This window comes from Silurus aristotelis (genome assembly GCF_946808225.1).
Source record: "Silurus aristotelis genome assembly, chromosome: 14".
In the NCBI taxonomy this organism is placed as follows: domain Eukaryota; kingdom Metazoa; phylum Chordata; class Actinopteri; order Siluriformes; family Siluridae; genus Silurus; species Silurus aristotelis.
In genome coordinates, this window is record NC_139587.1 from 4,348,215 (window position 1) to 4,371,910 (window position 23,696).

Here is a 23,696-nt window from a genome sequence, read left to right on the forward strand (position 1 = left end):
TTAAAAATGAATGTACAAAACATCCGCAATTTGATCAAAGCAACAAGAAATTTTCTTATGATGAGCACAAGTGACTACGTGATGTAGAGGTTAAACAAGTCGTTTTGAGAAGTTTCATTTCTGATCTGAGAAACGCACCAAAGCAACCGAGAAAAACTGAAAAACTGCAGTAAGCGATGTATCATGATCAGGACATTTTGGGTTCAAAGTCTATCTTGGGACCACACTGCATTAAATAGAATTACATCTAGGGTTCTATTTAGCAGAGGTGTAAAGAGGACCTAAAAATTATACTTAAGTAAAAGAATAAATACCTAACTGCAACTTACTCCAAGTTAAAAGCCACCAATTCCAATATGACTTAAGTAAATGTCTTAGAGTATCTGATTTGAACAGTACTTTTAACAGTATTTGACTCTCATTGAACGAAGGCTCAAAGATGCTCTAGTCTTCAACACTAAGACACATGTAAGTCTTCTTCTTCTTCTTCTTTCTTCTTCTCCCATTAGGGGTTGCCACAGCAGATCATCCGTCTCCATACCCCCCCGCCCCCTCCCTCACCACATCCATAAACCTCGTCCTTGGTCTTCCATCCTCAGCATTCTCTTACCGATATACCCCATGTCCCTCCTCTGCACAAGTCCAAACCATCTCAATCTTGCCTCCATCACCTTGTCTCCAAAACGTCCTACATGCGCTGTCCCTCTAATAAACTCATTTCTAATCCTACCAAGACACGTGAGTGAAAAGCCCCCCAAAAAAGATTTGATTTGTGAGGTTTTATTTCCTAAAATACAAATAAAAATTTTTACACCTTCAACATTCCAGCAGAATGAAGCAAACAAGTTGGTTTTAGAAAAAAGGGCAAAGTATGACATAAACAACATGACATAAACAATTGATATTGCAAGAAACAGACAGTTGTACAGAATCAATTAAACGAATGTACCACAGTATTCGCAATTTGTTCAAAGCAATGCTTTTATGATGTGCACAAGTGACTACATGCGGTTGAGGTTAAACAAGCAGTTTTGAAAATTTGATTTCTGATCTGAGAAACTCTCCAAAGCAACTGAGAAAATGTCGAACTATTTGTTTGTTTGTTTGTTTGAGGCTGGGGTACATGTGGGTTCATTCTGTTGGAAAACCAAAACAAAATAAAGAAAAAGTCTAAAAGCCAAAAGCTGCTTTTACACATCTATAGATTAACTCACTCTCTAACTCTGGATTATTATATGCATTATTTATAAGGGTATTGCATGTAAGTCTAAACCAAACAGTGTGTCCCAAAAGTTTAAAGGATTATATATAAAGTCTGGACTGCCCGAAAAAACAATGAAGGTGAACTCAATCAGAGGAAATTTCTAGAACAGGATGTACCAGTCTATCATGCTGAATGAGCAAGATTCCTGCCAGTATATGTAAATGTCTGTGCAAAGTCAAGCGCATATGTGTGTGTGTGTGTGTGTGTGTGTGTGTGTGTGTGTGTGTGTGTGTGTGTGTGTGTGTGTGTGTGTTTGGGTTCAAACCTGCCGAGGCGCCGGCATGCACATCGCACCATGGTGGGTTACCATAGTAACAGCGGGGAGCCTGGCAGAGAAGTGTCTATGTGTGTCCTGACCCATTTCGATTTTCCCCTCTCGCACCTCGGCGTGCCTATCTCCCCCTCCACACACACACACACACACACACACACACACACACACACACACACACACACACACACACACACAATCCCAATTAAAAGCCAGGCCCAAGCCAGTCTCTCCCTCTCCCTCTCTCTTTCTCGTTCTCCTCTGCAGCAGAGCTCAATCTTAGCCGGAGGAAAGTCAAGATATATATTTTTTTTCCCTGCAGAGGAAAGTGTGTGGAATAAAACACACCCACTGAAAAACTTGCTCTTGGCGAAACAAGCAAACCCTTTTAAGAAAAGCCGATCGTAAAGGTTTTCCGAAGATATGAAATAATGTAATTTTTAATTACGGGTTTATTAATAGATTTTCTTTTTTTTTTTCCACGTCAACTTTTATAATTAACTATCTTCGGAGCTGGGGGCGTTCGAAATTCCAAGTTTCATTTAATCGGAGGAGGTTAACACCAAAATAGATGTTTTATCGCATGAATTAAAAATGCTGAATGTGTGTGAATGGGATGGAGATTTGATTCAATTCATCCAATTATCGTAGACGGAGAAGATATGAAGTGTTAGCGTTAACCCGTTCTGCTCTGACCTGACTGGTCCTAACAGTGTCACAGAAACCGAAAATGTGTGTGTATGGGGTGTATAGAAGAAACCCCACAAAAACTGGGGACACTTTGCATGTTTTAAAAAGCCAGACATAAATATAATTTGCCTTTGCATTCTGGAGTTTTAGCAGGCGCCCTTATCCAGGGCGACTTACAATGACAAGGGCCTTGTTCAAGGGCCAGGCATAGTGGTGGTGGGATTTGAACTCACAACCTTCTGTTGGTTAAAGCATTCCGAGAAACATATCATTCTTAGATCATTTTGAATCTTTTTTGGTTTTTAAGGAGCAACTTTTTTTCTAGCAAAAGTCCAACATCTTAACCACTGAGCTATACTTAATCTGTCCTCCTTCTGGCACTTAATACAGGAGCTCATGTTTTATATATAAATATATGATGCCAAAAGTATCTTGAACATTTCTAATTCAATTTCAGAAATGTCTGTTCCTTCACAAAGATATTAACCATCCCATTAACCCTGCAGTGAAACCTCATTCTCATTATTAACACTTCAGAAAAATACATACGGACAATCTGCCACTACTGGGCCCCTAAGCAAGGCCCTTAACCTGCTCACCTGTAAGTTACTTTGGAAAAGGGTGTCTGCCAAATGTCGTAAATGTAAATGCATCCCAGCTCCACTTCACATGTTCTTCCCATGTTTGCATGGTTTCCTTCGGGTTCTCCAGTTTTCTCCTTAAATGTACGTGTACAAACCCAATATTTCCAACATTCATTTTTTTTTACGGAATTATTACTAATTCAGTATTACACACAAACTTAGTGAGAAAGCATCTTATTATTAAAAAGTATACTGTATGGACAAAAGTTTTTGGACACCTGACATTAAGCTTCATATGTGCTTTTTTGAGCATCCCATTCCACATTAATCCTCATTTGCTGTTACACAAGTCTCCACTCTTTAGAGAAGATGTTCCACTAGATTTTGGAGTGTGGGTTTGAGTGACATTCATTCAGCCATAAGGATGTTAGCAAGGTCAGGTACTGATGTAGGTGAAGTGAGAAGGTCTGGGATGCAGTCAGCGTTCACATTCATCCCAAAGATCTTCAGTAGGGATGAGGTCAGAGCTCTATAGCAGGAGATTTTCCACTCCAACCCATTTACATTCATGGTGTTTGGTAGACAACCTTTTCCAGAGTGACTGGAAATTACTTCAAGAAGATGGCAGACCAATGGTATAGGATCAGAGGTCACACGTTTAAATCCCAGCACCACCAAACTACCACTGCCGGGCCCTTGAGCAAGGCCCTTAACCGTGAACTGCTCAGTTGTAAGTTGCTTTGGATTTCATCTTACAAATGCTGTAAATGTTCCTTATTTTTTATACACCTTGGGGTGTTAAGGATCTTGCTCAACTTGACGGGACTGGGATTTAAACTCAGAACCTTCCAGGTCCATCCCAGAAACGACTGAGCTGTTACTTCCTATCTCTTTCCAGCACTGTATCTTAACCGTTAAACTGTCTTGCTGGAACACCTTCGGCTCTCCTAGTTCCAAACTGCACAACTGTGTTCCTCCAACTTTGATGTACTGTAGAAGTTTGGGCCAGAACCACCTACGGCTGGAAAAGCCTGGTGTCCCAATACTTTTTGTGCATGTTGGGAGTCTTTTAATTGCAAAGGAAAGACTCTTGTGTTAAAGAAACATTCTGAGAAACAGATTATTAGATTCATGAAGGAACATTTTTTTTCATCTGATGATACCATGTTGCTTTGTTGTTTGTTTGTTTTGTTTGTTACTTTGCACGAATCCTTGATTAAACTCCACTAAGAGCAGCCCTTCTGCTGGAGGTGAACGCAGACTTTCACTTACTTCGCTGGCCAATAAGCAGCGCGCCTCCTCCACCTTCTCCACCTCCACCATCTCATCCTCCTCATCCTCTTCTCCTCGCGCTCGCGGAGGCGGGGAGGTGGAGAAGGGGGAGGAGGGATGGAGGGAGGAGGGATGAAGGAGGGGGGGAGGGATGGAGTGGGGGTTAGTTTAGCAGCGCCGGGGAGAGAGCGAGAGCGCGCGGCGTGTCGGAGTGCGTTTCCACGTGCGCTGCTCGAATGCTGGATCGAGGTTGAGTGAACAGCAGTAGCAGCAGCAGCAGCAGCAGCGGCTTTCTAGGCTTTACGCATCAGGCATGTCCAATCCGGCTCACGACCCGTTCTATGCTTCTCCGTTCGGGCCCTTCTACAGGAGACACGCGCCGTACGCCGTGCAGCCCGAGTACCGGATCTATGAGCTGAACAAGCGGCTGCAGGCCCGGACTGAGGTGAGTTTCTCCACGGCATGTGGCGTGTCCTGTCTCCGAGTGTCCGCAAACACACACGCACACACACGCACACACAGAGAGAGAGAGAGAGAGAGAGAGAGAGAGAGAGAGAGAGAGAGAGAGAGATCTATATGCGTGTGTCTCGTTTTTGTTATTTTGTTTTTATTTGCTTGAAAGTTGTGCGTGTGCGCCACAGCGCGCGCCACAGGAACATCGACATGCGTGCGTGTTGCGTGCGTGCGTGCGCCGGGGCGCGCGCGTGTATTTGCGTGTTTTGTTTTTTTTTGCGCCTTATTTGTTTATTTATTTGTTTTATTTTATTTTACCTCCTTTGCCGTTTCCTTTCTTGCACTCTGTTCTTGCATTTGTTCGGATGTCTATTCCAGCCGCTTTTGAATATTAAAACTCAAACTCTTTCACACACACACAAACACACACACACACACACACACACTTACACAGAGACACACACACATTTACACAGAGACACATTTCGATCAACTTCATGTCACATATTAGATCCCTCACACACACACACACACACACACACACACACACACACACACACACACACATTTCGATCAACTTCATGTCATAAATTAGATCCCTCATACACACACACACACACACACACACACACACACACACACACACACACACACACACACACACACAGATTTTGAACCTTGCCTTGTGGAACTCTGATTGCCGGTTAAAACCCACGTGGAGGAGTGTGTGCAAAACGGCACACACTCTATGAACGCTGTATTAACCCTACACTGTCATTTGGAGTCACACACACTGACACACACACACACACACACACACACACACACACACACACACACACACACACACACACACACACACACACACACATCCCTGGATCTGTTGCTGTAAAGGATTTATGGACTGAAGTTACTACTAATTTGTGTACTTTCTCTCATCTCATCTCTACACTAAGACCATATACACAGTATTAGGGTTAATCCACTAATCCACAAGTACTGGCGTCTAATCTGATGCGTTTCTCTACATTGATTTGCAGCTGTAGGACTATGAAATATTCAGACATCCACCCAAAACAACAAGTGTCATAAATATTAAATTCAGATGGCTACGATGCCTGCTTTACCTATTGCTCACACTGATTTATTTACTTTTGACATTTCACATCAAAAACCTTTCACTTCTTTTTTTCATTCATAACATTACACTTCAGTTGATTATCACTTAAGATGAATGGTCTTTTTCATTGTCAGTTTAACCGATCATGGCAAAACCTTAAAGTTCAGAATGTCACAGGGATGATCATGAAGGTCGAGAGCTGTGCAGAATGAGCTCAGTTGTGAATGTGAATGCACATGACTGCGGATATGGTTTCATAAAATAAAAAAACCTGTTGATTGTATTGTAAATTAGGATTTGAGATTTTTAGCATTGTGTATGTGTATTCGAAATTCTTTTCTAAACATTCCTAAGGACCCCATGTAATTATGCCATGAGCCACAAGGGGTCTATGGACCCCAGGTTGAGAAACATTGGACTGAGCAATGAGACCCAGTCACAAATATTTTGATGTCATAACGTTTTTTTTCCGATCCTGTAGGTCCGAGTGATACCTACAGTACAGTATGCATATAGTCGTGTGCATGGGGTCTGAATGTTTGTTGCTGTTAACTGATAAATACTTTATTTACATGTGCACCCCAAAACAAAAAAACTATGAAGCTTGAAGGTGTGAAAGGTATGAAGGTCAGAAAGTGAGCAAGAATGAAACAAAGGCACTTCTGAGACTCCTGAGTGTTTGATTGGAAAATCCCCATCTATTCCTCTTCCGTCTTTTACAAAATCACGTAAAATATCATGATCACGGAAAGTGTTTGATGTCAAATACACAACACGTCTGGGCTGACAACATTCGAGGACTTATCACCTGTTTGAACGATGAACAATAGAGAACAATAGAGTCAACAACAATGTTGAATCTACTTCCTGTAGAAAAGCTGTCTGCATGTTTTCCACAAGGTTTAAAGATTTGAAGCTTAATATTTTAGCCTTTTCAGCCTTCATTTATATACATTTTTATTTGTTTTAAATGTACCTTAAATTAATACTTTAAAAAAGTTTTGAATACTCTAATCAACATGGGTATGGACAAATATCGATGCTTTGCAATAGATCGTGAAGACAAAATATTGATGTACTTTTAAATAATTTAAAGTAATTATAGTGTATTAAATAACGTAAATCATTAGGGCACCGCACGGACATTTTTTGCTTTTGCTATGTTTCCACACGGACGGTTTTAATTGCCGGATGTGTTTATCATGGTGGATTTTTGGTGCTTTATTTGAGACTTGGCGCATCAGTAAAACAAATGTTTTGTTATTAAAAATAATTTTCGGTGGAGTTTATTAATTTTTTTTATACCTAAGTAAAGAAAGGACGTCATGAAGAAATGTGTGTTGCATTAAGGGGGTTAATTAATTAATTAATTAATTTATAGTTATATTTTTAATGCATTAATCACACGTTAATAAAATTTGTGCCTTTTAAATGAAACAAGCGTTAACTTGTTGATAATGCATACATTTTGACAGCCCTTGTGTGTATATATATATATATATATATATATATATATATATATATATATATATATATATATATATAAAACAAGACATGAATATGTATGTGTTCTCTCTTTTTTTTTTAAACATGACCTAACAAAGAATCATAAAGCAAACAAATATTAAAATTAGAGGAAAAAGTAAATACGCTTTTATTCAATAACAAAGCAGCCATTTATTTCTTTGCATGGACCTGAAGGCTTTTCCAGCATCACATGTATCCGAGTAACTTATAATAAAATAATAACATTTTTCAAATGTATTTTTTATTGCAAACCATTCTCCCAGAAATATATCGGTTTTTTACATAATCTCCACTTCATTCAGTGCAGCAATTCCCACACTTAACCGGTGTCTGGATTGCTTTGTTGCGGTTACTGATTTTCCGTGACGCAAACAATACGCACGTAGTCGAAGGTAAAATATTGCAGCATGACTCACTTCAGAAAACTAATAATCTAGTTCCCTATTTCTGAGAAGTAGACAGTCAGAGAGAGAGAGAGAGAGAGAGAGAGAGAGAGACTCAGCATTTAAGTGTGTACCAGGTGAGGTAAAAGGCTATGCTAGCAATGCCGCTCAAGGTAGCTAGCTAATAAAGCAACAGACAGCTGGCTGCTTGTTGAATCTGAGACTAGCAGGAAAAGTGTTGCTGGTTGTTGTGCGTCTCTGCTTTGCATTCGAACAGTGACCTTTTCATTAGGTTACTAAATCAATCTTGCGATTAGGAAGCTAAGAAGAACAAGAGCTATATCCTCTTCCTCCTTTCTCTCTTTCTCTCTCACTCTTTTTCTTTATCAACACACACACACACACACGCACACACACACACATATCTAGAAACAAATGATATCTTTTGTTTTGCATAATCTGACGGTCTTTTATTTCTAGATTTTAGAGCAGAATAACAACATCACTCGCTTGGGATGGAAAGTTAGGAAGGTTAATGTATGAGTACAGGCTTTATATATGTACACACACATCGATTCTTCAATATTGTTTTAGTTTAACAGGATAACGTTTACGAATATTTTCCTAAATACACCATTTTATTGATTTTATCGAGAATGTGATCCACATGGATGAATAAAAACTAATGGGGCATAAAAACATTTGAGGTCTTTATCAATTTCACAGCGTACATGTGAATTTATTATTTATCTACCAAATGATTAAACTGTATACGTTCAATCTCTGAAACTGTACCTCCTGCCATTTCCATCTCTACCTCCATGAGAAAGCAAATGTCATGCGCTGCACTCACATATGATAAAACTCTTCCTATGACAAGCTCCACACCCAAGTCCTGAAATGCTAAACAGATGCATATGGATGCCGCGCGATAGCTACAGCTCGGCTGTTCGACACAGACGCGAGCACGGGGAACCGTAAGGAGACGGGGGCTGCGTTGCCGAGATGCGATGCCACAACGTCATGCATAATGCATGAGCCGTGGCCTAAGCCCTTGCACGCTTGCACTTCCAGGCAGCACTTAGCCGAACAGGCTAACGTAAACAAACCCGCAGCATGCCGTACTAATCTCCTCCGGCTTACGCTCTTATCGCACGGGCTATCCTTCAGATCCTTCAGATCTTCTCGTTTGGACGTTCTCACTAAGATGTTACAGTCGAACGCACTGCTGTACAGACACAATTCACTGTTTAAAAACAACAACAACAAAAAACTAACACCTTGTGCAGTTTGGAGTTTTGGGCAGGAAAAACATCTCAATCTTCTTTTGAAAGAAAAGTGTGCGAGTGATTTGTGCATCAGTGCAAACAATGGTGTCAGGTACAGGAGAAAAAAAAATCCGAATCAAATCTTTCCACACATCACGTGGCTCTCTGGCTGGTGTTTAAAGCGTAATTGTAGTCTATGATGCTAATTGGTGCTAAAATTGATTTAGGACAGAATTTGCGGAACAAAAGGATAACTGAAATACTTAAATTAGCACTTTCCAAGTTTGTAGAATTCAAGAGTTATATTTATAATAAGTTTGTAATCTGGCATACCAGTGTAGATTTATTCATTACTAGAGACTCAAAGCACTTTTGTGCGTCGCTCTGGATAAGGGCGTCTGCTAAATGCCGCAAATGTAAATAACTATTAAACGCAGTAAAACACAATGGGAACGTGCTGTTCGAAGGAAATAATCAACCCTCGAAAACGGCGGTGTGAAGCATTTGAAATGTTTTAACCTTCTTTTATAACATGAAATTGGAAACGCTAACGATTTGTCCGTTTATCCGTTTGCAGTTTGGTTACCATTTACAGCATTTGGCAGACGCTCTTATCCAAAATGACTTAACATAACCGTTATTTTGGTTATACAGATGAGCATTTGAGGGTTAAGGGCCTTGCCAAAGGGCCCAACAGTGGCAGCTTGGAAGGGTTGGGATTTGAACCCATTACCTTTTGATCAGAAGTTTAACGCCTTATCCATTGCGCTACCACTATTTCATTTAAAACAGATTTAAACAGTCGTTCTCTTACAAGCTTCTCGTTCTTATCTCTATCGAAGCTCATAAGCGTGTTGCAGCATTTTAAAGTCCAATCTTTTCCACAAATGGCCAGTTTGGGTGCAGGTTTTTTATTCTATCAGCCACGGTAGTTTGCACCTGTTTGGATCTTAGTTTTCAATGGACTATTAGGTGCGGCTCTTGTTTCGTTCGAATAAAAACCTGCACCCACACTGCCCTTTGTTGAAAAGATGTCTCACAGACTTGCTCATGTTGGGAAATTTGTACAGTGGGCATTCCTGCCAATCAATAATCCAGAGAAAACGTACCAGATTTGTTAATGAATTTATGAAATTCTGTATACGGACATCTGATTTTTACAGCCATATGTAGTTCTTACTCAAACTGTAACAACAATATTAGAGGCACACAATTGTATAGAATGTCTTTGGATGCAGTAGCTTTACCTTCCATTTTACAGATTACATAAGGTTTTAAAAACATGATGTGTGTGTGTGTGTGTGTGTGTGTGTATGTATATATATATATATATATATATATATATATATATATATATATATATATATATATATATATATATATATATATATATATAAGATTCAGGACTTAGAAGGTCCAATATTTCTTTAAAATGGACACGAAGTAGCAAGTCTCATCAGGTTTGGAATTTAGACATCATCCTTTCTGCCATCATCTACTAAATATAACCTAATATAAATATACCCTTTTAGTTCCTGTTATGTCTGACTTCTTTTTTCTTCTTCACCTTCATCCAAGTCTATACGTGCACAAAACATTTTCAATCCAAAAAAAAAAAGAATTGGCAAAACCGGGCGAGTGCAACAGTCACTCCGCTTTGCCTATGGAAAGTTCTGGTTCATACGCCGGCGATGCAAAGCGCCCGAGCTGACAGCACTGAGAACGTTGCTTTTGAAATGAAAAGCTGACCTTTCACGGCTTATCTCTAGAACTGCATGGGACATGTAAACAGGGGGTGTGTACTGACCGTCATGGCCGTCTGTTTCTTTCTTCTTCTTCTGTGAAGTATGCTTAAGCTGTCTCATGGACAGTTTCTGTATCGGTGTGTTATACCTGGCGGGGCGCGATGCTCGGCTGCAGGCTGGCGCTTCTGTGTTTATGCAAATGAGCCGGGCGTTTAACATGCCGAGGAGGAGCCACGCCAACCCCAGCCCATCGGCATTGCGCTCATGAATATTCGCAGGCGGATGGAGATAGAGAATAAGAGGCAGAGCGAGATGAGAGAAAGAAAAACACACATACACACAGAGGGTCGATCCATAAGAGCTCAAAAAGACGAAAATAAACGGAAGCGCCGCTTTATGAATCTTTGCCTAATGGCTCTGGAATGGCACGCGCTTATGTAAAAGAGCAGCGGGGGTTCACACTGATGATCCATCCCAATCTGAAGGCAATCGATAACGCATTTTGTTCGGAGAAGGAACTCGCTTGCCGAGTCTCTCGGAGATAAACCAATCAATGAACCTTCTCTATAGTGCCATTAGAACTGCTGTTGCCTCTGAATGGCAAGTCATTAGAGAGATCATGATCATTTATAACACCTGAGTTTTAATTGATTTCTCAGCTGGCAGGTAAAGCAGGAGATTATTTTGCACAGCTTTTGCTGCGTCTCTCATACTGTATCTCCCTTAACTTTTACGTCTCACTGTAGTGGAATTACTAATTTTTTAATTGTATTTAATTTTTTATAGAAATGATAAAAAAGACGAGGCTTTAAATGTACATTCTTCACTCTTATAACTACAGAGCCCACGTATCAGCTCCACTAGACTGTATACTGTATATATATTTAGTATATTATTATAGTTTATTATTTTGTTGTTGTCTTTTTGACTAGGTGTCTTTCACTTTTGTTAAAATATGATGGAAATATGATATCGGCGCATGGTGGCTATAAGAAATCTATTTTGCACAGTTTCAAGCAAGATCATTTGTGGGTCACGCACACAACCAAACACAAAAACGTGCATATTACTATTACACATATTATATGATTGAATTATTAACTGAATTAGTACATGTATAATGATGTAATGCAAGTCAACTCACCATAATTCAGAATTAGTGCAAGCTTCATTTAGAGAAAAAAAACTGCGACTCACTTAAATAAAACACCAGAAAAAAAAAAAGGTTAAAATTTTTCTTTTTCTTTGTGTGGCCTGGTACAAAATGATCCACGGGCCAGTCTCAGTTTGTGACCTGTTGGTTAGGGACCCCTGACGTAGGTTAAAAAAAAAAAAAACGTATAAGGTTTATTTCTGTGGTGTAAATTCAAAATAATTAATTTTTTTTTTTGTATGATGTTGATGTTATTCATAATAACAATAAAAATAAATTGTTCATCATCATCATCATCATCATCATCATCATCATCATCATCATCATCATTTCACCTCTCTAATTCTAATTTGAAATAGGAAAGCTTGCAATTCATGTGCAAAGACAAGTATGTTCCCCCCCCAAAAAAACCACCTCCAAATTCCATTTAATTAAAAAGATACAAAGAAAGAAATTAGAAAAAAAGTTTTTTTAGAGACAAGAACTAACACAAATTGCTAGAATTATAATGTATTTACTCCAGTGTGTGTGTGTGTGTGTGTGTGTGTGTGTGTGTGTGTGTGTTTAAAGTCTCAGACTTTGAGAAATTGCGACACGTTCGTGATTTTATAATCGCTGTTATGTCACCTGGCAACGCGCTGACCTGCTATCTTACAATTGCTGACACACATTATATCAAACCCAGGAGTTCGAAACGAGCCTGAAAGACATCGGTATGATTAATAAGGCTGTGCTGGATGGTATTATTACCTGTGGTGACAAGCACATTGTCGTGTTATTATTACATGCGCGGGCGCGACGTGTTATAAAGCGTTACGGCGCATCGATTCCAGAAGGAAAACGACGACACAATAGTTTGGTTTCGTCAATAGTTCCTTTAATTATCACACAAAGAGGGGTTACGAGGCCGCTGTCTGCTATGTGATAGATTACACCGCAAGTACAGCAGGAGCAAAAAATAATAATTTTTTTTGAAACAATAAGGTGGTGGAGAAGCTGGCAGGATGCTCAGACAATAGTCCCACCTTTTTCCTGCGACTTTCCCGCAGTTCCTTCCAGGCCGCAATGCCGGTCTGATAACAGATAAAGGGGGGCTCGCCCATTTTTACCAACGTCCTGTTTTCCAGTAGCATTTTTTTTTTTTATGTCCTATTTGCCAAAGTTTTTAATTCTTCAGTTTTCTATAAGCCTGCGACGAGAAAGTCGGATTGATTTGAATGTGACAGAAAAGAAAAGGAACCTTGTCGAATATTTTGATTGACGTCGGAAAAATAGTTTTTTTTAAATATCTAATCATATTAATTACTGTTATTTAAATAGCTAGTATTTAAACTCATAACAAACTTGCATAATAAATTGGGAATTAGCCGAAATTGTGATTTCGATCTTAGCAATTAGCGTTCGTTGAAAGGAAGCAATTAACATGTTATTCAGCGGGACGCTTGCAGCGCGATAGTGAGACATTTACATGCTTCGGCATACAGCGCCGCGTACGGAAAAAACGAGTGCGTGCAGGAACGGAGAGAATTCCCGCTGTTTGTTTTTTCTGCCCTGATTTCATGCATTCCTGTAGAAGTGTTATGATTACATGATTCATGGCACGATTCTTTCTTTTGGTACTGATTTAAAAAATCTATTGGTTTTTTAAGAATTGAAGAAATGTAGAGATAGCTCAGTGGTTAAGATGTTGGACTTTTGATCAGACGGTTGTTAGTTTAAATCCTGCCAGACTCTTAACCCACAACTGCTTAGTTCTATGAAGAAGATAAGGGTAAATATTAATAGGGTAAACACAATATTAGGCAGGTGGTCATAATGTTATGTCTGATCAGTGGCCATAAAGTTATGCCTGGTTGGTGTAATTACGCTGGTTGTAACGCCACTTTATCATTTCTATAAGTAAAACGTTTTTGTGGACGTTCCACAACAACATTGTAAATATATTAAAAAGTATAAATTGTGGCTTGTGAATTTATTTAAATCATTTACAGTTGTTAATAAAAATAAAAAAAATTTTAAAGCTGAAAACCCATTGGCCCCCATTTATGTTATGTTTTTTTGGGGGGCCAATAACATAAATATTTCACATTTACAGACTTACTAAAGTACATCTGCTGCCTAAGCAGTCATAGGAAAGGGGAGGTTTATCTGTAGGCAAAAGTACTTTAGTCGTTTATAGTTTCATTCATGATGTGAAAGTTTGGGACACACCATAAGCGTACTCTCAAATTCGACCCAAATTTAACTTGATGCTGGTGCTGGAGCTCTGGTTGTATTCAGCCCAAATTTTATCCAAATGTTCCTTAGACCATTCCCAATAAATGTGCCGAATTTCACACGTTTTTGCCAGACGGTTTTATGGCCTGCCAGATACAGCTTGGCCAGAAGAAGAAGAAAAGGTACCATAATAAAAGACTGTAGATTGTGCTTCAATAATAAAATTCATCAATCAGTGCTTTTTCATCCTGGCCTCATGGCCTGTCATGTGTTACGTCTAAGATTTCAGATTTTCTCACAATTTTGAGTCTCAGACTTTGCATCTTGCCTTGAAAATGAAACAAGACAACACTGCTGAAGTAATTTTGTCCTTGTTGTGATCCTCCCACTCCTCACTTCAATCTCACACCACAGAAAGACAACTTTGTCCCTGTTTCTTTTCTTTTGCTTTTCAGACAACATGCTGGCTGAGTGTTAAGCCACTATATATATATTTATTGTCTCTTCAGTACCTGAGATGATACATAGTCAACTTTAGTTTTTATCCTGAAGATTAGAGCGTATATACTGTATGAAGGTACCAGTAGGACATTATATAAATGGCTGTAAGGCCTGACCTTTACAGTTTATGGTATTGTGTTACACAAGCAGTACAGATATCTAAATGTTGTGCAGGTTGACATTTCCTGGGCAGCTGCAGTGTCAGTAGTCTGAAACAATGCATTTCATTCTGTAGTGATGAAGGCAAAAAGGGAAAATGCTGACAGCAGACATTTGTAGGGTCGACCCAAACATTTACTGAACTAGACGCTTCAAAACGTACTTGTTAGGAGCCGCTAACAAGCAGACAAGTGACACGTTTGTTGGGAATGGTTTTTTTTTTCTTTTTTTTTTCGGTCATGGCTTTACTGTATTTTCCCTTAATTTTATTATGTGGTCAGGCTTCGGTGTGAAAATGTGTTGATTGAAATGCTTTTATTCGACAAGGTGTGATTCAACCTCAAACACTTCTCTCAATCCGACTTGTCAGAAAACTCATAAGGCAGCATACGGAGCTGGCGCTTGTAGCTTTTTTGTCTTACGACTCGAAATCCAATTAAGTTCCTCGCTCATAATAATTATACAAGTCTCCCCGGTTCAGCTGCCATCTTCAGTTTCAGGCTCAGAGGTCTACAGAGACTCTGGAGAGATTTTAGGCGTTCTTTAGAGTGGTCTTGTTTACAGCTATCGCTCAGATCTACTAATTAGTAAAAAAACAACAACAAAAAAAAGGAATCATATTTAAGATCTGGTTTATCGATTATTCCAGGTGTAGTTATTCTGACTGTCACTCGTGAGTGTGAGAAATGTGTCTGTTATGTTTGCGCTATAAAAAAAAAGCAGTCGTTGTTGTTATTTACAGAGGATCCAGAGGCTTGTATCTCTAAGCCGGCGGATTTCCCATAAATCCCGGCTGCTTGGCCCCAGTAGTGCGGTGACTGGGTCGAGAGGCGCCATTGGCGCGCTGATGAATCCCTTTAGACGGCCCAATCAATACGGCTTTATCTTCAGGCGAGCGTCACAGACGCCCGGGTTAGTTCACCTGGGGTCCTAAAGGAGTGATCAGTGTGCTGTACATTAGAGCCCACTATCAGACAGCAGCAATCAGGAGAGAAGGCCTGATCCACTCATCTCCTGTGGCACATGAAGACGTGTGATCTATCGCCTGTGAGCACTCACACTGTTGCATATGTCATCTTTATCAGTGCCGATCTGTGTTTCAGGAGCCATAACCACTGTAGCGCTTTTTTTCTCCCACCAGTCAGTCGGGACATGAAGGCTACAGATAGTGTTTGTTATTACAGTACAGACAGAAAACACACTTTCAAACCCAAAGGCTTCGTAATGGAATTGTTCTGTGCATTACATTATTTTACTGTTGCATCTGTTTGGATCCTGGTACTAGTCTAATATGCCTAATATGTCTAATATGTTTTTGTTAAGCCTAGTTTTGTAACATGCCAACAGATGGCAGCACAAGGCTGCACGCACGGTCACAGGAAGCACCAACATTCATAAATCAGTGTGCCAAACTACATCATCCATGTGTTCATCGGGAGCTGCGCAACTGGTACTATTCTGACCACACGTGTTACCACATCTGCTATTCTGACCATGTGCACACCCTGTCACCGAGCTCTCCCTGTCCACCGAGTTTCTCACCAGAAACAACATGATCACACTAGTGCGTAAAGATAAATGAAGAAACTACTTTCTTATAAACAGAGCTAGTCTCGTATAGCGATTTAAAGTTCTAACAGACCTTCCATTTTTCTCTCTGGCTCGAATCAAGTTCATTTTAGAATCTGTACAGTGGGTTCTTTAGATAGTTCAAGCTACAATCTTACTTTCAGCAATGTGTTTTTTTTGGTAAAAAAATTTTACCAAAGACATTTTGAATGAGAGCTAAAGGGGAACATGAGCGGCGGCAGGTATTGGTGACTAATTGTAGGCGTGTCCTGCAATACAATTTACTTGCTATGCAAATATGGCTCGGCTTTCATTGATGAATGGTAGTGAAGAATGTAGAATGCAGATGATTAATTTCCTATTTATTGGAATGCTAGTAAACATATGCTAGCAGTGATGAAGGTAGGAACCACTAAAGTATTGGCGGCTTAAAAGTACAATGACTGACAACTTGCATGGATAAATTGATGTGTGTGTAAACAGAGTATAAGAGAACAAGATTCTGTTGTAGGTTTCTATTTAGAAAACAAATAACAACATTTGACTTTTCTGTTTACACCTCTACAGCTTTCTACAGCACTATCAATAGTTTATGCCTCCTATTAAAAATGTGGAACTGCTATAGAAAGCTAGAACTTTTCATCTTCCACAGAACCCTTGGAGAGTTTTTTTATATTATTGTAAAAAGATTCTCATAGAGGTCGTTATTTTGACTGAGTGTTTAGACCTGAAAATCTCTTTTGGTTGGGTTATTGAATGGTTCCTTTGGGCATAACACAAATGTCAAATGTCATGCTTTTAAGATCTCAGACGTCTGAACTCCGGAGCCTTTTTGACCCTCCACTAAGCCCTTTTTGTTAAACAACGAATTGCCTCAAGTCATAGGTTACGGTGGTTCATATATACTGGATACTAGTGGCTGAATATAAATATATTGTATATACGGGGTGTAACGTACACGTATTTGTAACAAATCTTTCTTTTCAGGGCTTTTATTTAAATCTTTTTTTAACGCGTGGAACATAGTTACAATCTGAGTTTCCTGAGAAACGTATTAAGAGGCGGACAGCATATTGTTTATTCTCCGCCTTGCACTTTGAGCACTTTTTTTTTTTTTTTTTTTAAACACTCACAACAATGCTAGAGGTATAAAAAAAAAAGAAACTGAATTAATGACACTGTGGCTACCCACTCTGTACTGGAAATAAGATTTGTTTTGCATGTGCATGAAAAGCCTAGCATTGATATTGCTAAAGATTATTTAGCATTTTATATCCAGCTTCAAGAAATTCTCGTAAAAGGAGAAAATCCATTACACATATTGAGGGAGTGAAAAAGAAAACCCGAGGTACATAACAAACCATGAATTTTGTGTATTGTTAAACCACAACACAAATGCAAATATATATATAGCGCTATTCTTTTTGACCATTTTTTTTAAAAGCATAAATAAATCGATAAAAAAGGCGAAATTAAAACATGCAACACAACACCATTCTTTGTCGAAAAAAGAATCCACCGAAAAAGTATTTTTAAACACTAAGCATTTTAAACTGAATCGCCAAGTCTCAAATCAAGCACCAAATCCACCATGATGCACACATCCGGCGATTAAAACCGTGTGGGAACATAGCAAAAGTTCTGTGTGGTGTTCTGGTGATTTACACACTTTAAAACACTATAATTACAAAAAAAACATTTACAAGAATATTTTGTCTTCATGCTCTATATTGAGTTTGATTTCACTAATATATAAACATACATTTGCATAAAGCATACATATTCAACATATGCCTATGTTGATTAAAGTATTAAAAACTAGAACAGATCAAAATGAGCAATTAATGCATGGTCTTTTCGAAAACAGGCCTTTGTAGTGCAAAAAAAAAAAAAAAAAAAGATTAAATAAAACCAGACATTCTTTTTTTATTCTGTCTTCAGGAAGATGTGACTCTCAGGACACGCCTCGGTCTCTGTAGTGCTGTGATATGTCATATTCACTTAGCAGCAGTGGTACTGAGAGAATTTGCTCGAGTTTACAACAGTTTAGCGAGAAGAAATCAATCTACATATAAAATTTTTGTTCACTTTCTAAAAAAAAAAAGAATAGCCCATCTACTAAAAATGATATATAAATAAATGTATTTTTTATATATGCAAATTTATTAAAAAACTATGCATTACGATACAAATGACAATTTTTTTTAAACGATGCATCACATCGTTACCTTTTATGCCAACGCACCGATGCGTATTAGTCAATCTTATCATCCCTAAATCTGCACATGTGGCCATGGTGGTTGTTGATTTTCTTCTATTATATGTCTCTTTGATGTCTCCAAAAAACTCAAACATCTCACCAGGCTTAAACGACAACAACCAACAACCCGTAGCACACCATTCGGACAGCTTTTGGCTGTTCGTATTAATACGGATCATCACATCAGCTCGCGGAGCAATGAAGATAAAGAGCCGGCTAAAAATGGGCTATTTATATGGGCGTTGTTAAAGAACATTAAGAAGATTAGCAATTTGTGCAATGAGCCGAACTGGTTAATAAACATTGTATTTTCAATTCCGATTGGTCGGAATGTTTTTATAAATTTCCAGTGTAGATATTTATAATATTCACAAGAGAGAGTGTTTAGGATAGAAAGCTTTACACGTTGCTCTTTCTCGGGAACATGACCATCTGCACACTTATTGTCTTTTTATCTTAAAGAAAAAGAAAAAACAGAGGTGAGAGCATGACTATTTATAGATGCTATAAGGTTACTTGTTTAAGGCAATCAATTGTTACCCCATTGCGTTACATCCTTTAGTTAATTGACTGAAAGATCATGAACGAAATCTTGCTGCTAGATACTTAATATTAATGAACAGTTAAATCTAAATGTTTTTTAGTAATCACAGCATTTTGATAAATGTGTCAACATGCACATATTTGCATATATTGCTCATCCCGAGTCATAAACATTACAGCAAACAATATGACGTTCTAGATATTCCAGTGGCACGCCGTGAATTTCACACCTACGGTAGGCCATCAGCGGTGTCCTGCCTGAATCAGTCCACCTCTTAATACTATCATTATGATGCCACAACTATTAAACCAACCATACTATAGAGAAATTAGGTATAACAGAGCACTGCATCACAGACAGGAATTTCATACAGCGAGAATGTTACTAAAGCAAGAAACCCAATGAACACAATTCAACAAATCTCATTTCACTGTAGCCACAGCTTAGACCACCTGCATATATCATCTCTAGCAGAAGCATCAATATTAACCTCATAAACTGACCCCACTGTTTTGGCTGATCATTCCTCACAATGTCCATTTTTTCCCATTTAATCCCAAAACATTGACCATTCCTACTTTTTTCTGATACCTGCTGTAATTTTTGTTGCTTGTTATGCTTTTAATACTTTAAAACTCTTATTAACTTCATAGAATCCACAATTTATTCTCTCCTACACCTTTCCGAATTAAAAGGCTTCAAACATGAATGAATATTACGGCAGAGGTTTAATGAGGTATGTGTGTGTGTGTGTTTGATATTTATTATAAAGTCACAAAGCAGCGTTTTTGCAGTGTGTTTAAGCAGCGGCACTTTCACCCGCTCGCTCTTGTGGAGCTGTATTGATATTGTTCCCAGAGGCTGCTGAGCCATTAAATAGTGTTAATTGGTGCGAACGCCTGATCAGATTGGGCATTGATTGTGACAGTGTCGATTATCTCTCCGATAAATGGAATCCTTTAATTCCCGGCTTTTAGCCGGGTGCTGGCCGTGCCGTCCGAAGCCATTAAAATCCTGTAGCAATTAAGGTATAGCAGAGTAATTAGTGGCAAGATGGAGGAATGTAATTAATGTTAGTGGTATTTTATTTGAACTTGTCCTCTCTATCTGTGCAGTGTAACATTAAGGGCCATACATTTCTATGGTTACAGTGTTTTCACGATGTTACAGTACCACCAGGTCCACAGCCTGAACCCTGCAACGCAACATGATTTCATTACAGACAAATTTGAAGAAAAAGAATTACTGTCATGAATATTATTTTTCAGAGTTTGGTGTTGTGTAAAAGAGCCCACTTTTCACATTAGAAATGTTTCATTGATGGGACCAACATGCATGGATGCTTGTGTGTGTGTGTGTGTGTGTGTGTGTGTGTGTGTGTGTGTGTGTGTGTGTGTGTGTGTGTGTGTGTGTGTGTGTTGACCCCAGTATTGAAAACATGTCTATTCTGAGGGGATCAATGAGCTCTCAGAGTGTATTCTCTCCACCTGCTGACACCATCGCCGGGCTGAAGTGGCACAGCTCAAGTGCTCACGTCAATGGAGCTCCAAAGCGATATTGAGCTGTCAGGCCACATCAAAAGCACCGCAATTCACACGACGCTGTAAGGTATATAGGTAGACGAGGGATTTCTTTGGTTTTTTTCACAGGTTTACGCATACAAAGAAAAGCTGAGAGGTTTTGTTTAGGGGTTTTGGGGTGTTTTTGTCATGTAACCCTAAAATCTTTTTAAGAACTCAAGAGTGTGAGTGGGATTTTCATATGAAGGAACTGTGAACTATATTTTAATCTTGTGAACTTTTTCATTATTGGTGTTTCCTATGAGGTGAAGTCTTATAAATTGATGAGAGTGAGAGTCTGATGAGGCTTGTTTGAGGGACCGTTTTTATGTACAACCTGTCAGAGGTCACTGACAGAATTTAAACAGCAAAGACAATGGTGTTTTTGTTCAAGTATTTCGTTTATAACAAACCTTCACACTTCAGGCTGAAAAAATTATAAATGTATTGGGAAGAATGTTATTCTTTCAGTATTTTCTTCATGAAAAATGTATACGTTTGAAATACAGTATGACTATCAATTATTTGTTTGTCATGTACTGATATGTAACTCAAGGTTCTTATAGTCATCATAGAGGTCGATATACAGTATGCATTCTCTCTAGCATTAAACTTTGGATATCTTTCATGCACATCCTTGTGTCTTTGTGTCTGATATTCCTGGATCCGTATGGGAGAGACTGAACAATAATGAGTGGGATGAAACTCTTGTAGTGATAGCTAGCTCAGAGACAAACCGAGACAAAACAGTATTTGTTTGAGTATTTTGTCTATAACAAGCCTTCATACCTCAGGCTTAAGAAAATATAAATGTATTGGATTCAAAACATCATGGAAATTTTTGTTTGGTCTACTTACTGACCTTAGGATGGCTTGTAAAGATCATATGATCCAGGCATGACAGAAACCTTTCTAGATTTTAGCAATATGATCAGATTTTTAGATACTTAGACTCCATAAGGAAATGGAATTAACTCAGTGTTTTGTGATAAATGTCCGCAGCAAACGTTTCAAACCTTTTTACACTTTATCCTCTGTCATCTGTACAAAGTATGTTTACTGTATTATGATGATGATGATGATGATGATGATGAAACTGAGAAATCAGGAATCTGTGATTATTTCAATTAATTTTAATTCAATACAATTAACAGTGGAGATCATCCCAAAGCAGCTTTATAGAGAGACAAAGGTTATAAAGTCTTAATGTATACATTTAGTGCCTAAAAGTTTGTATCTGAGTGGCAACAGTGGCAAAGAAAAACGCTTGAGATGACATGAGGAGGAAACCTTGGGAGGAACCAGACGCAAAAGGAATCCCATCCTCATCGCAGAATGTCCATTCATTACATTTTCATCATGTAGAAGTGTACTGTTCAGTGTTGGATGCTTAAATACAAAACTGTTCGAACTAACCACAGTCCTGAGCCATTATAGCAGATTGTTGATATTAATTACAGTCCAAATCCAGTTATATCTCCAATTATTTCTCCTTTAAGATCAATTGAGACGATGTTAAGGTTTGTGATTTTACCGCAGGTGATGAGACTGATGTGGATGTTTCTGATAGACAAAGTAAAAATTTAATTTGGTCAAAAATGTTTATTTGGTAGGAAGATGTGGTTTTAAGTGCACAGGTTGCTAGGCATCTGTAAGTGAAATTTGGGAAGCAATCTTGACACAAAACTGTTTTGTTTTTATTTCTGCGGTCTGTGGTTCAACATAGACTTGAGTTCAAAAAAGTAAACTATATATAATTAAAAAAAGCTCTATTTGGAACTGAGACTGGGGCACTTACACTTAAGGTTTTCCTTAAACGGGCAAATTGAAGATTGTGCTATTAAGAAAGTCAATTCATGTTTCAAGTAAGTGATGAGGACATCCATGCTGAGACATGAAAAAACTTGAAAATGTATACTCCTGTTCGGCCGATATCAGGTTTCCCACTAAGCAAACGCACTCGTAGCTCCATGCCAAACACAGAACAGCATCATCATTAATAATCAAAGTATAACCGTATTATAAATGTATTAACCTCAGCTAATGGGGCAGACTGGAAGTCGAGCCTGATCGGAGGAAGTTCGGAAAGAGCTGAGCTTGCAAACTCAGTGCAATCCGGTGGGATCAAGATACAGATTCCAAAGCTTTTTTTTCAGACAGTTTGACGTATGAGGAGTTTTGGGGAAGAAGGTGCGCTGCATGACTGGCTGCGAGATGTTTCCTTTCAGAGTTTGGAAAGGACTGAGTCTCAGAAATCATTCAGCAGACAGACTGAGAGAGTGCGAGTTGAATAGAATCTGTGCCAGTTCTTGATAGAGAGAGAGAGAGTGTTATAGAGAACAAAACAGAGAGATTTGTTATGACATCAGATCTGATATGCCATTCCAAATGATGTCAGACAGTATGATCATATTATATCGATACTCTGATAAACTAAGCTATATCGTAAATATTGTGATTTATTTTTAGAATAAAAAAATACAAGCTGATGGCTTACAACATTTTTTGTAATAAAATATATTAGCAGTTAAAAAATAATTTACCTTTTTTTTGTGTATTAATTAAATGTTTTTGAGAATCATTATTATGATATAATGAAGCTCATTGCTAGTCCTTTAATTATACACATAGAACCATATGTAGCAGAGGTCGACCGATTTATCGGTTTTGTTAAATAATCCGCATTGATAGTTGATTGCTGAAACTATTGGCTCTCTGCAAAAATACATACCGATAGTTTTTCCGGGTTGCGTGATACAGTTTAAGAGTGGCCTCTGGAGGCAAATCACTGATGCCAAGTGCTGTTTATTTGAAGTGCCTTTTTTATTAATATTGGATGTAACTGTTTTTATTTATTGGGAGTGTTACTTTTTGTTTTAGTTTAAAATCGTCTTATTTTTTTTTCCTATTTAATAAATTAATTAATATATTTATATTATTTCATTCACCACATTTTCATTCGTCAGTATTGTATTTTTATTTTTGTAATAAAGTTAATATAAAATAAAGTATTATTTTATATGGAGTGTTTGTTAGTTTTTTTTTTATCCATTATTAATTTTAAAATCTGTTGATTAATCAGTTATCTGCAAGTGCGATCCAACCTAACTATCAGTATCGGTAATATCCACTATCCACAACCTCTTATATGTACACA

At 38.3% G+C, this 23,696-nt stretch overlaps 1 protein-coding gene across 3 annotated transcripts in view; it reads left to right on the plus strand.

The window, feature by feature from the left end:
• Positions 1 to 4,253: 4,253 nt before the first annotated feature.
• The window catches only part of ldb2a (LIM domain binding 2a), an 83,271-nt gene continuing 63,828 nt past the window's right edge, over positions 4,254 to 23,696 (plus strand). For all 3 annotated transcript variants that reach the window (XM_083560650.1, XM_083560652.1, XM_083560651.1), the window contains exon 1: positions 4,254 to 4,526. In XM_083560650.1, coding sequence (XP_083416776.1) covers positions 4,395 to 4,526 — 132 coding nt within the window. In that variant the 5' untranslated portion in view covers positions 4,254 to 4,394. The remainder of the gene's footprint in view (positions 4,527 to 23,696) is intronic.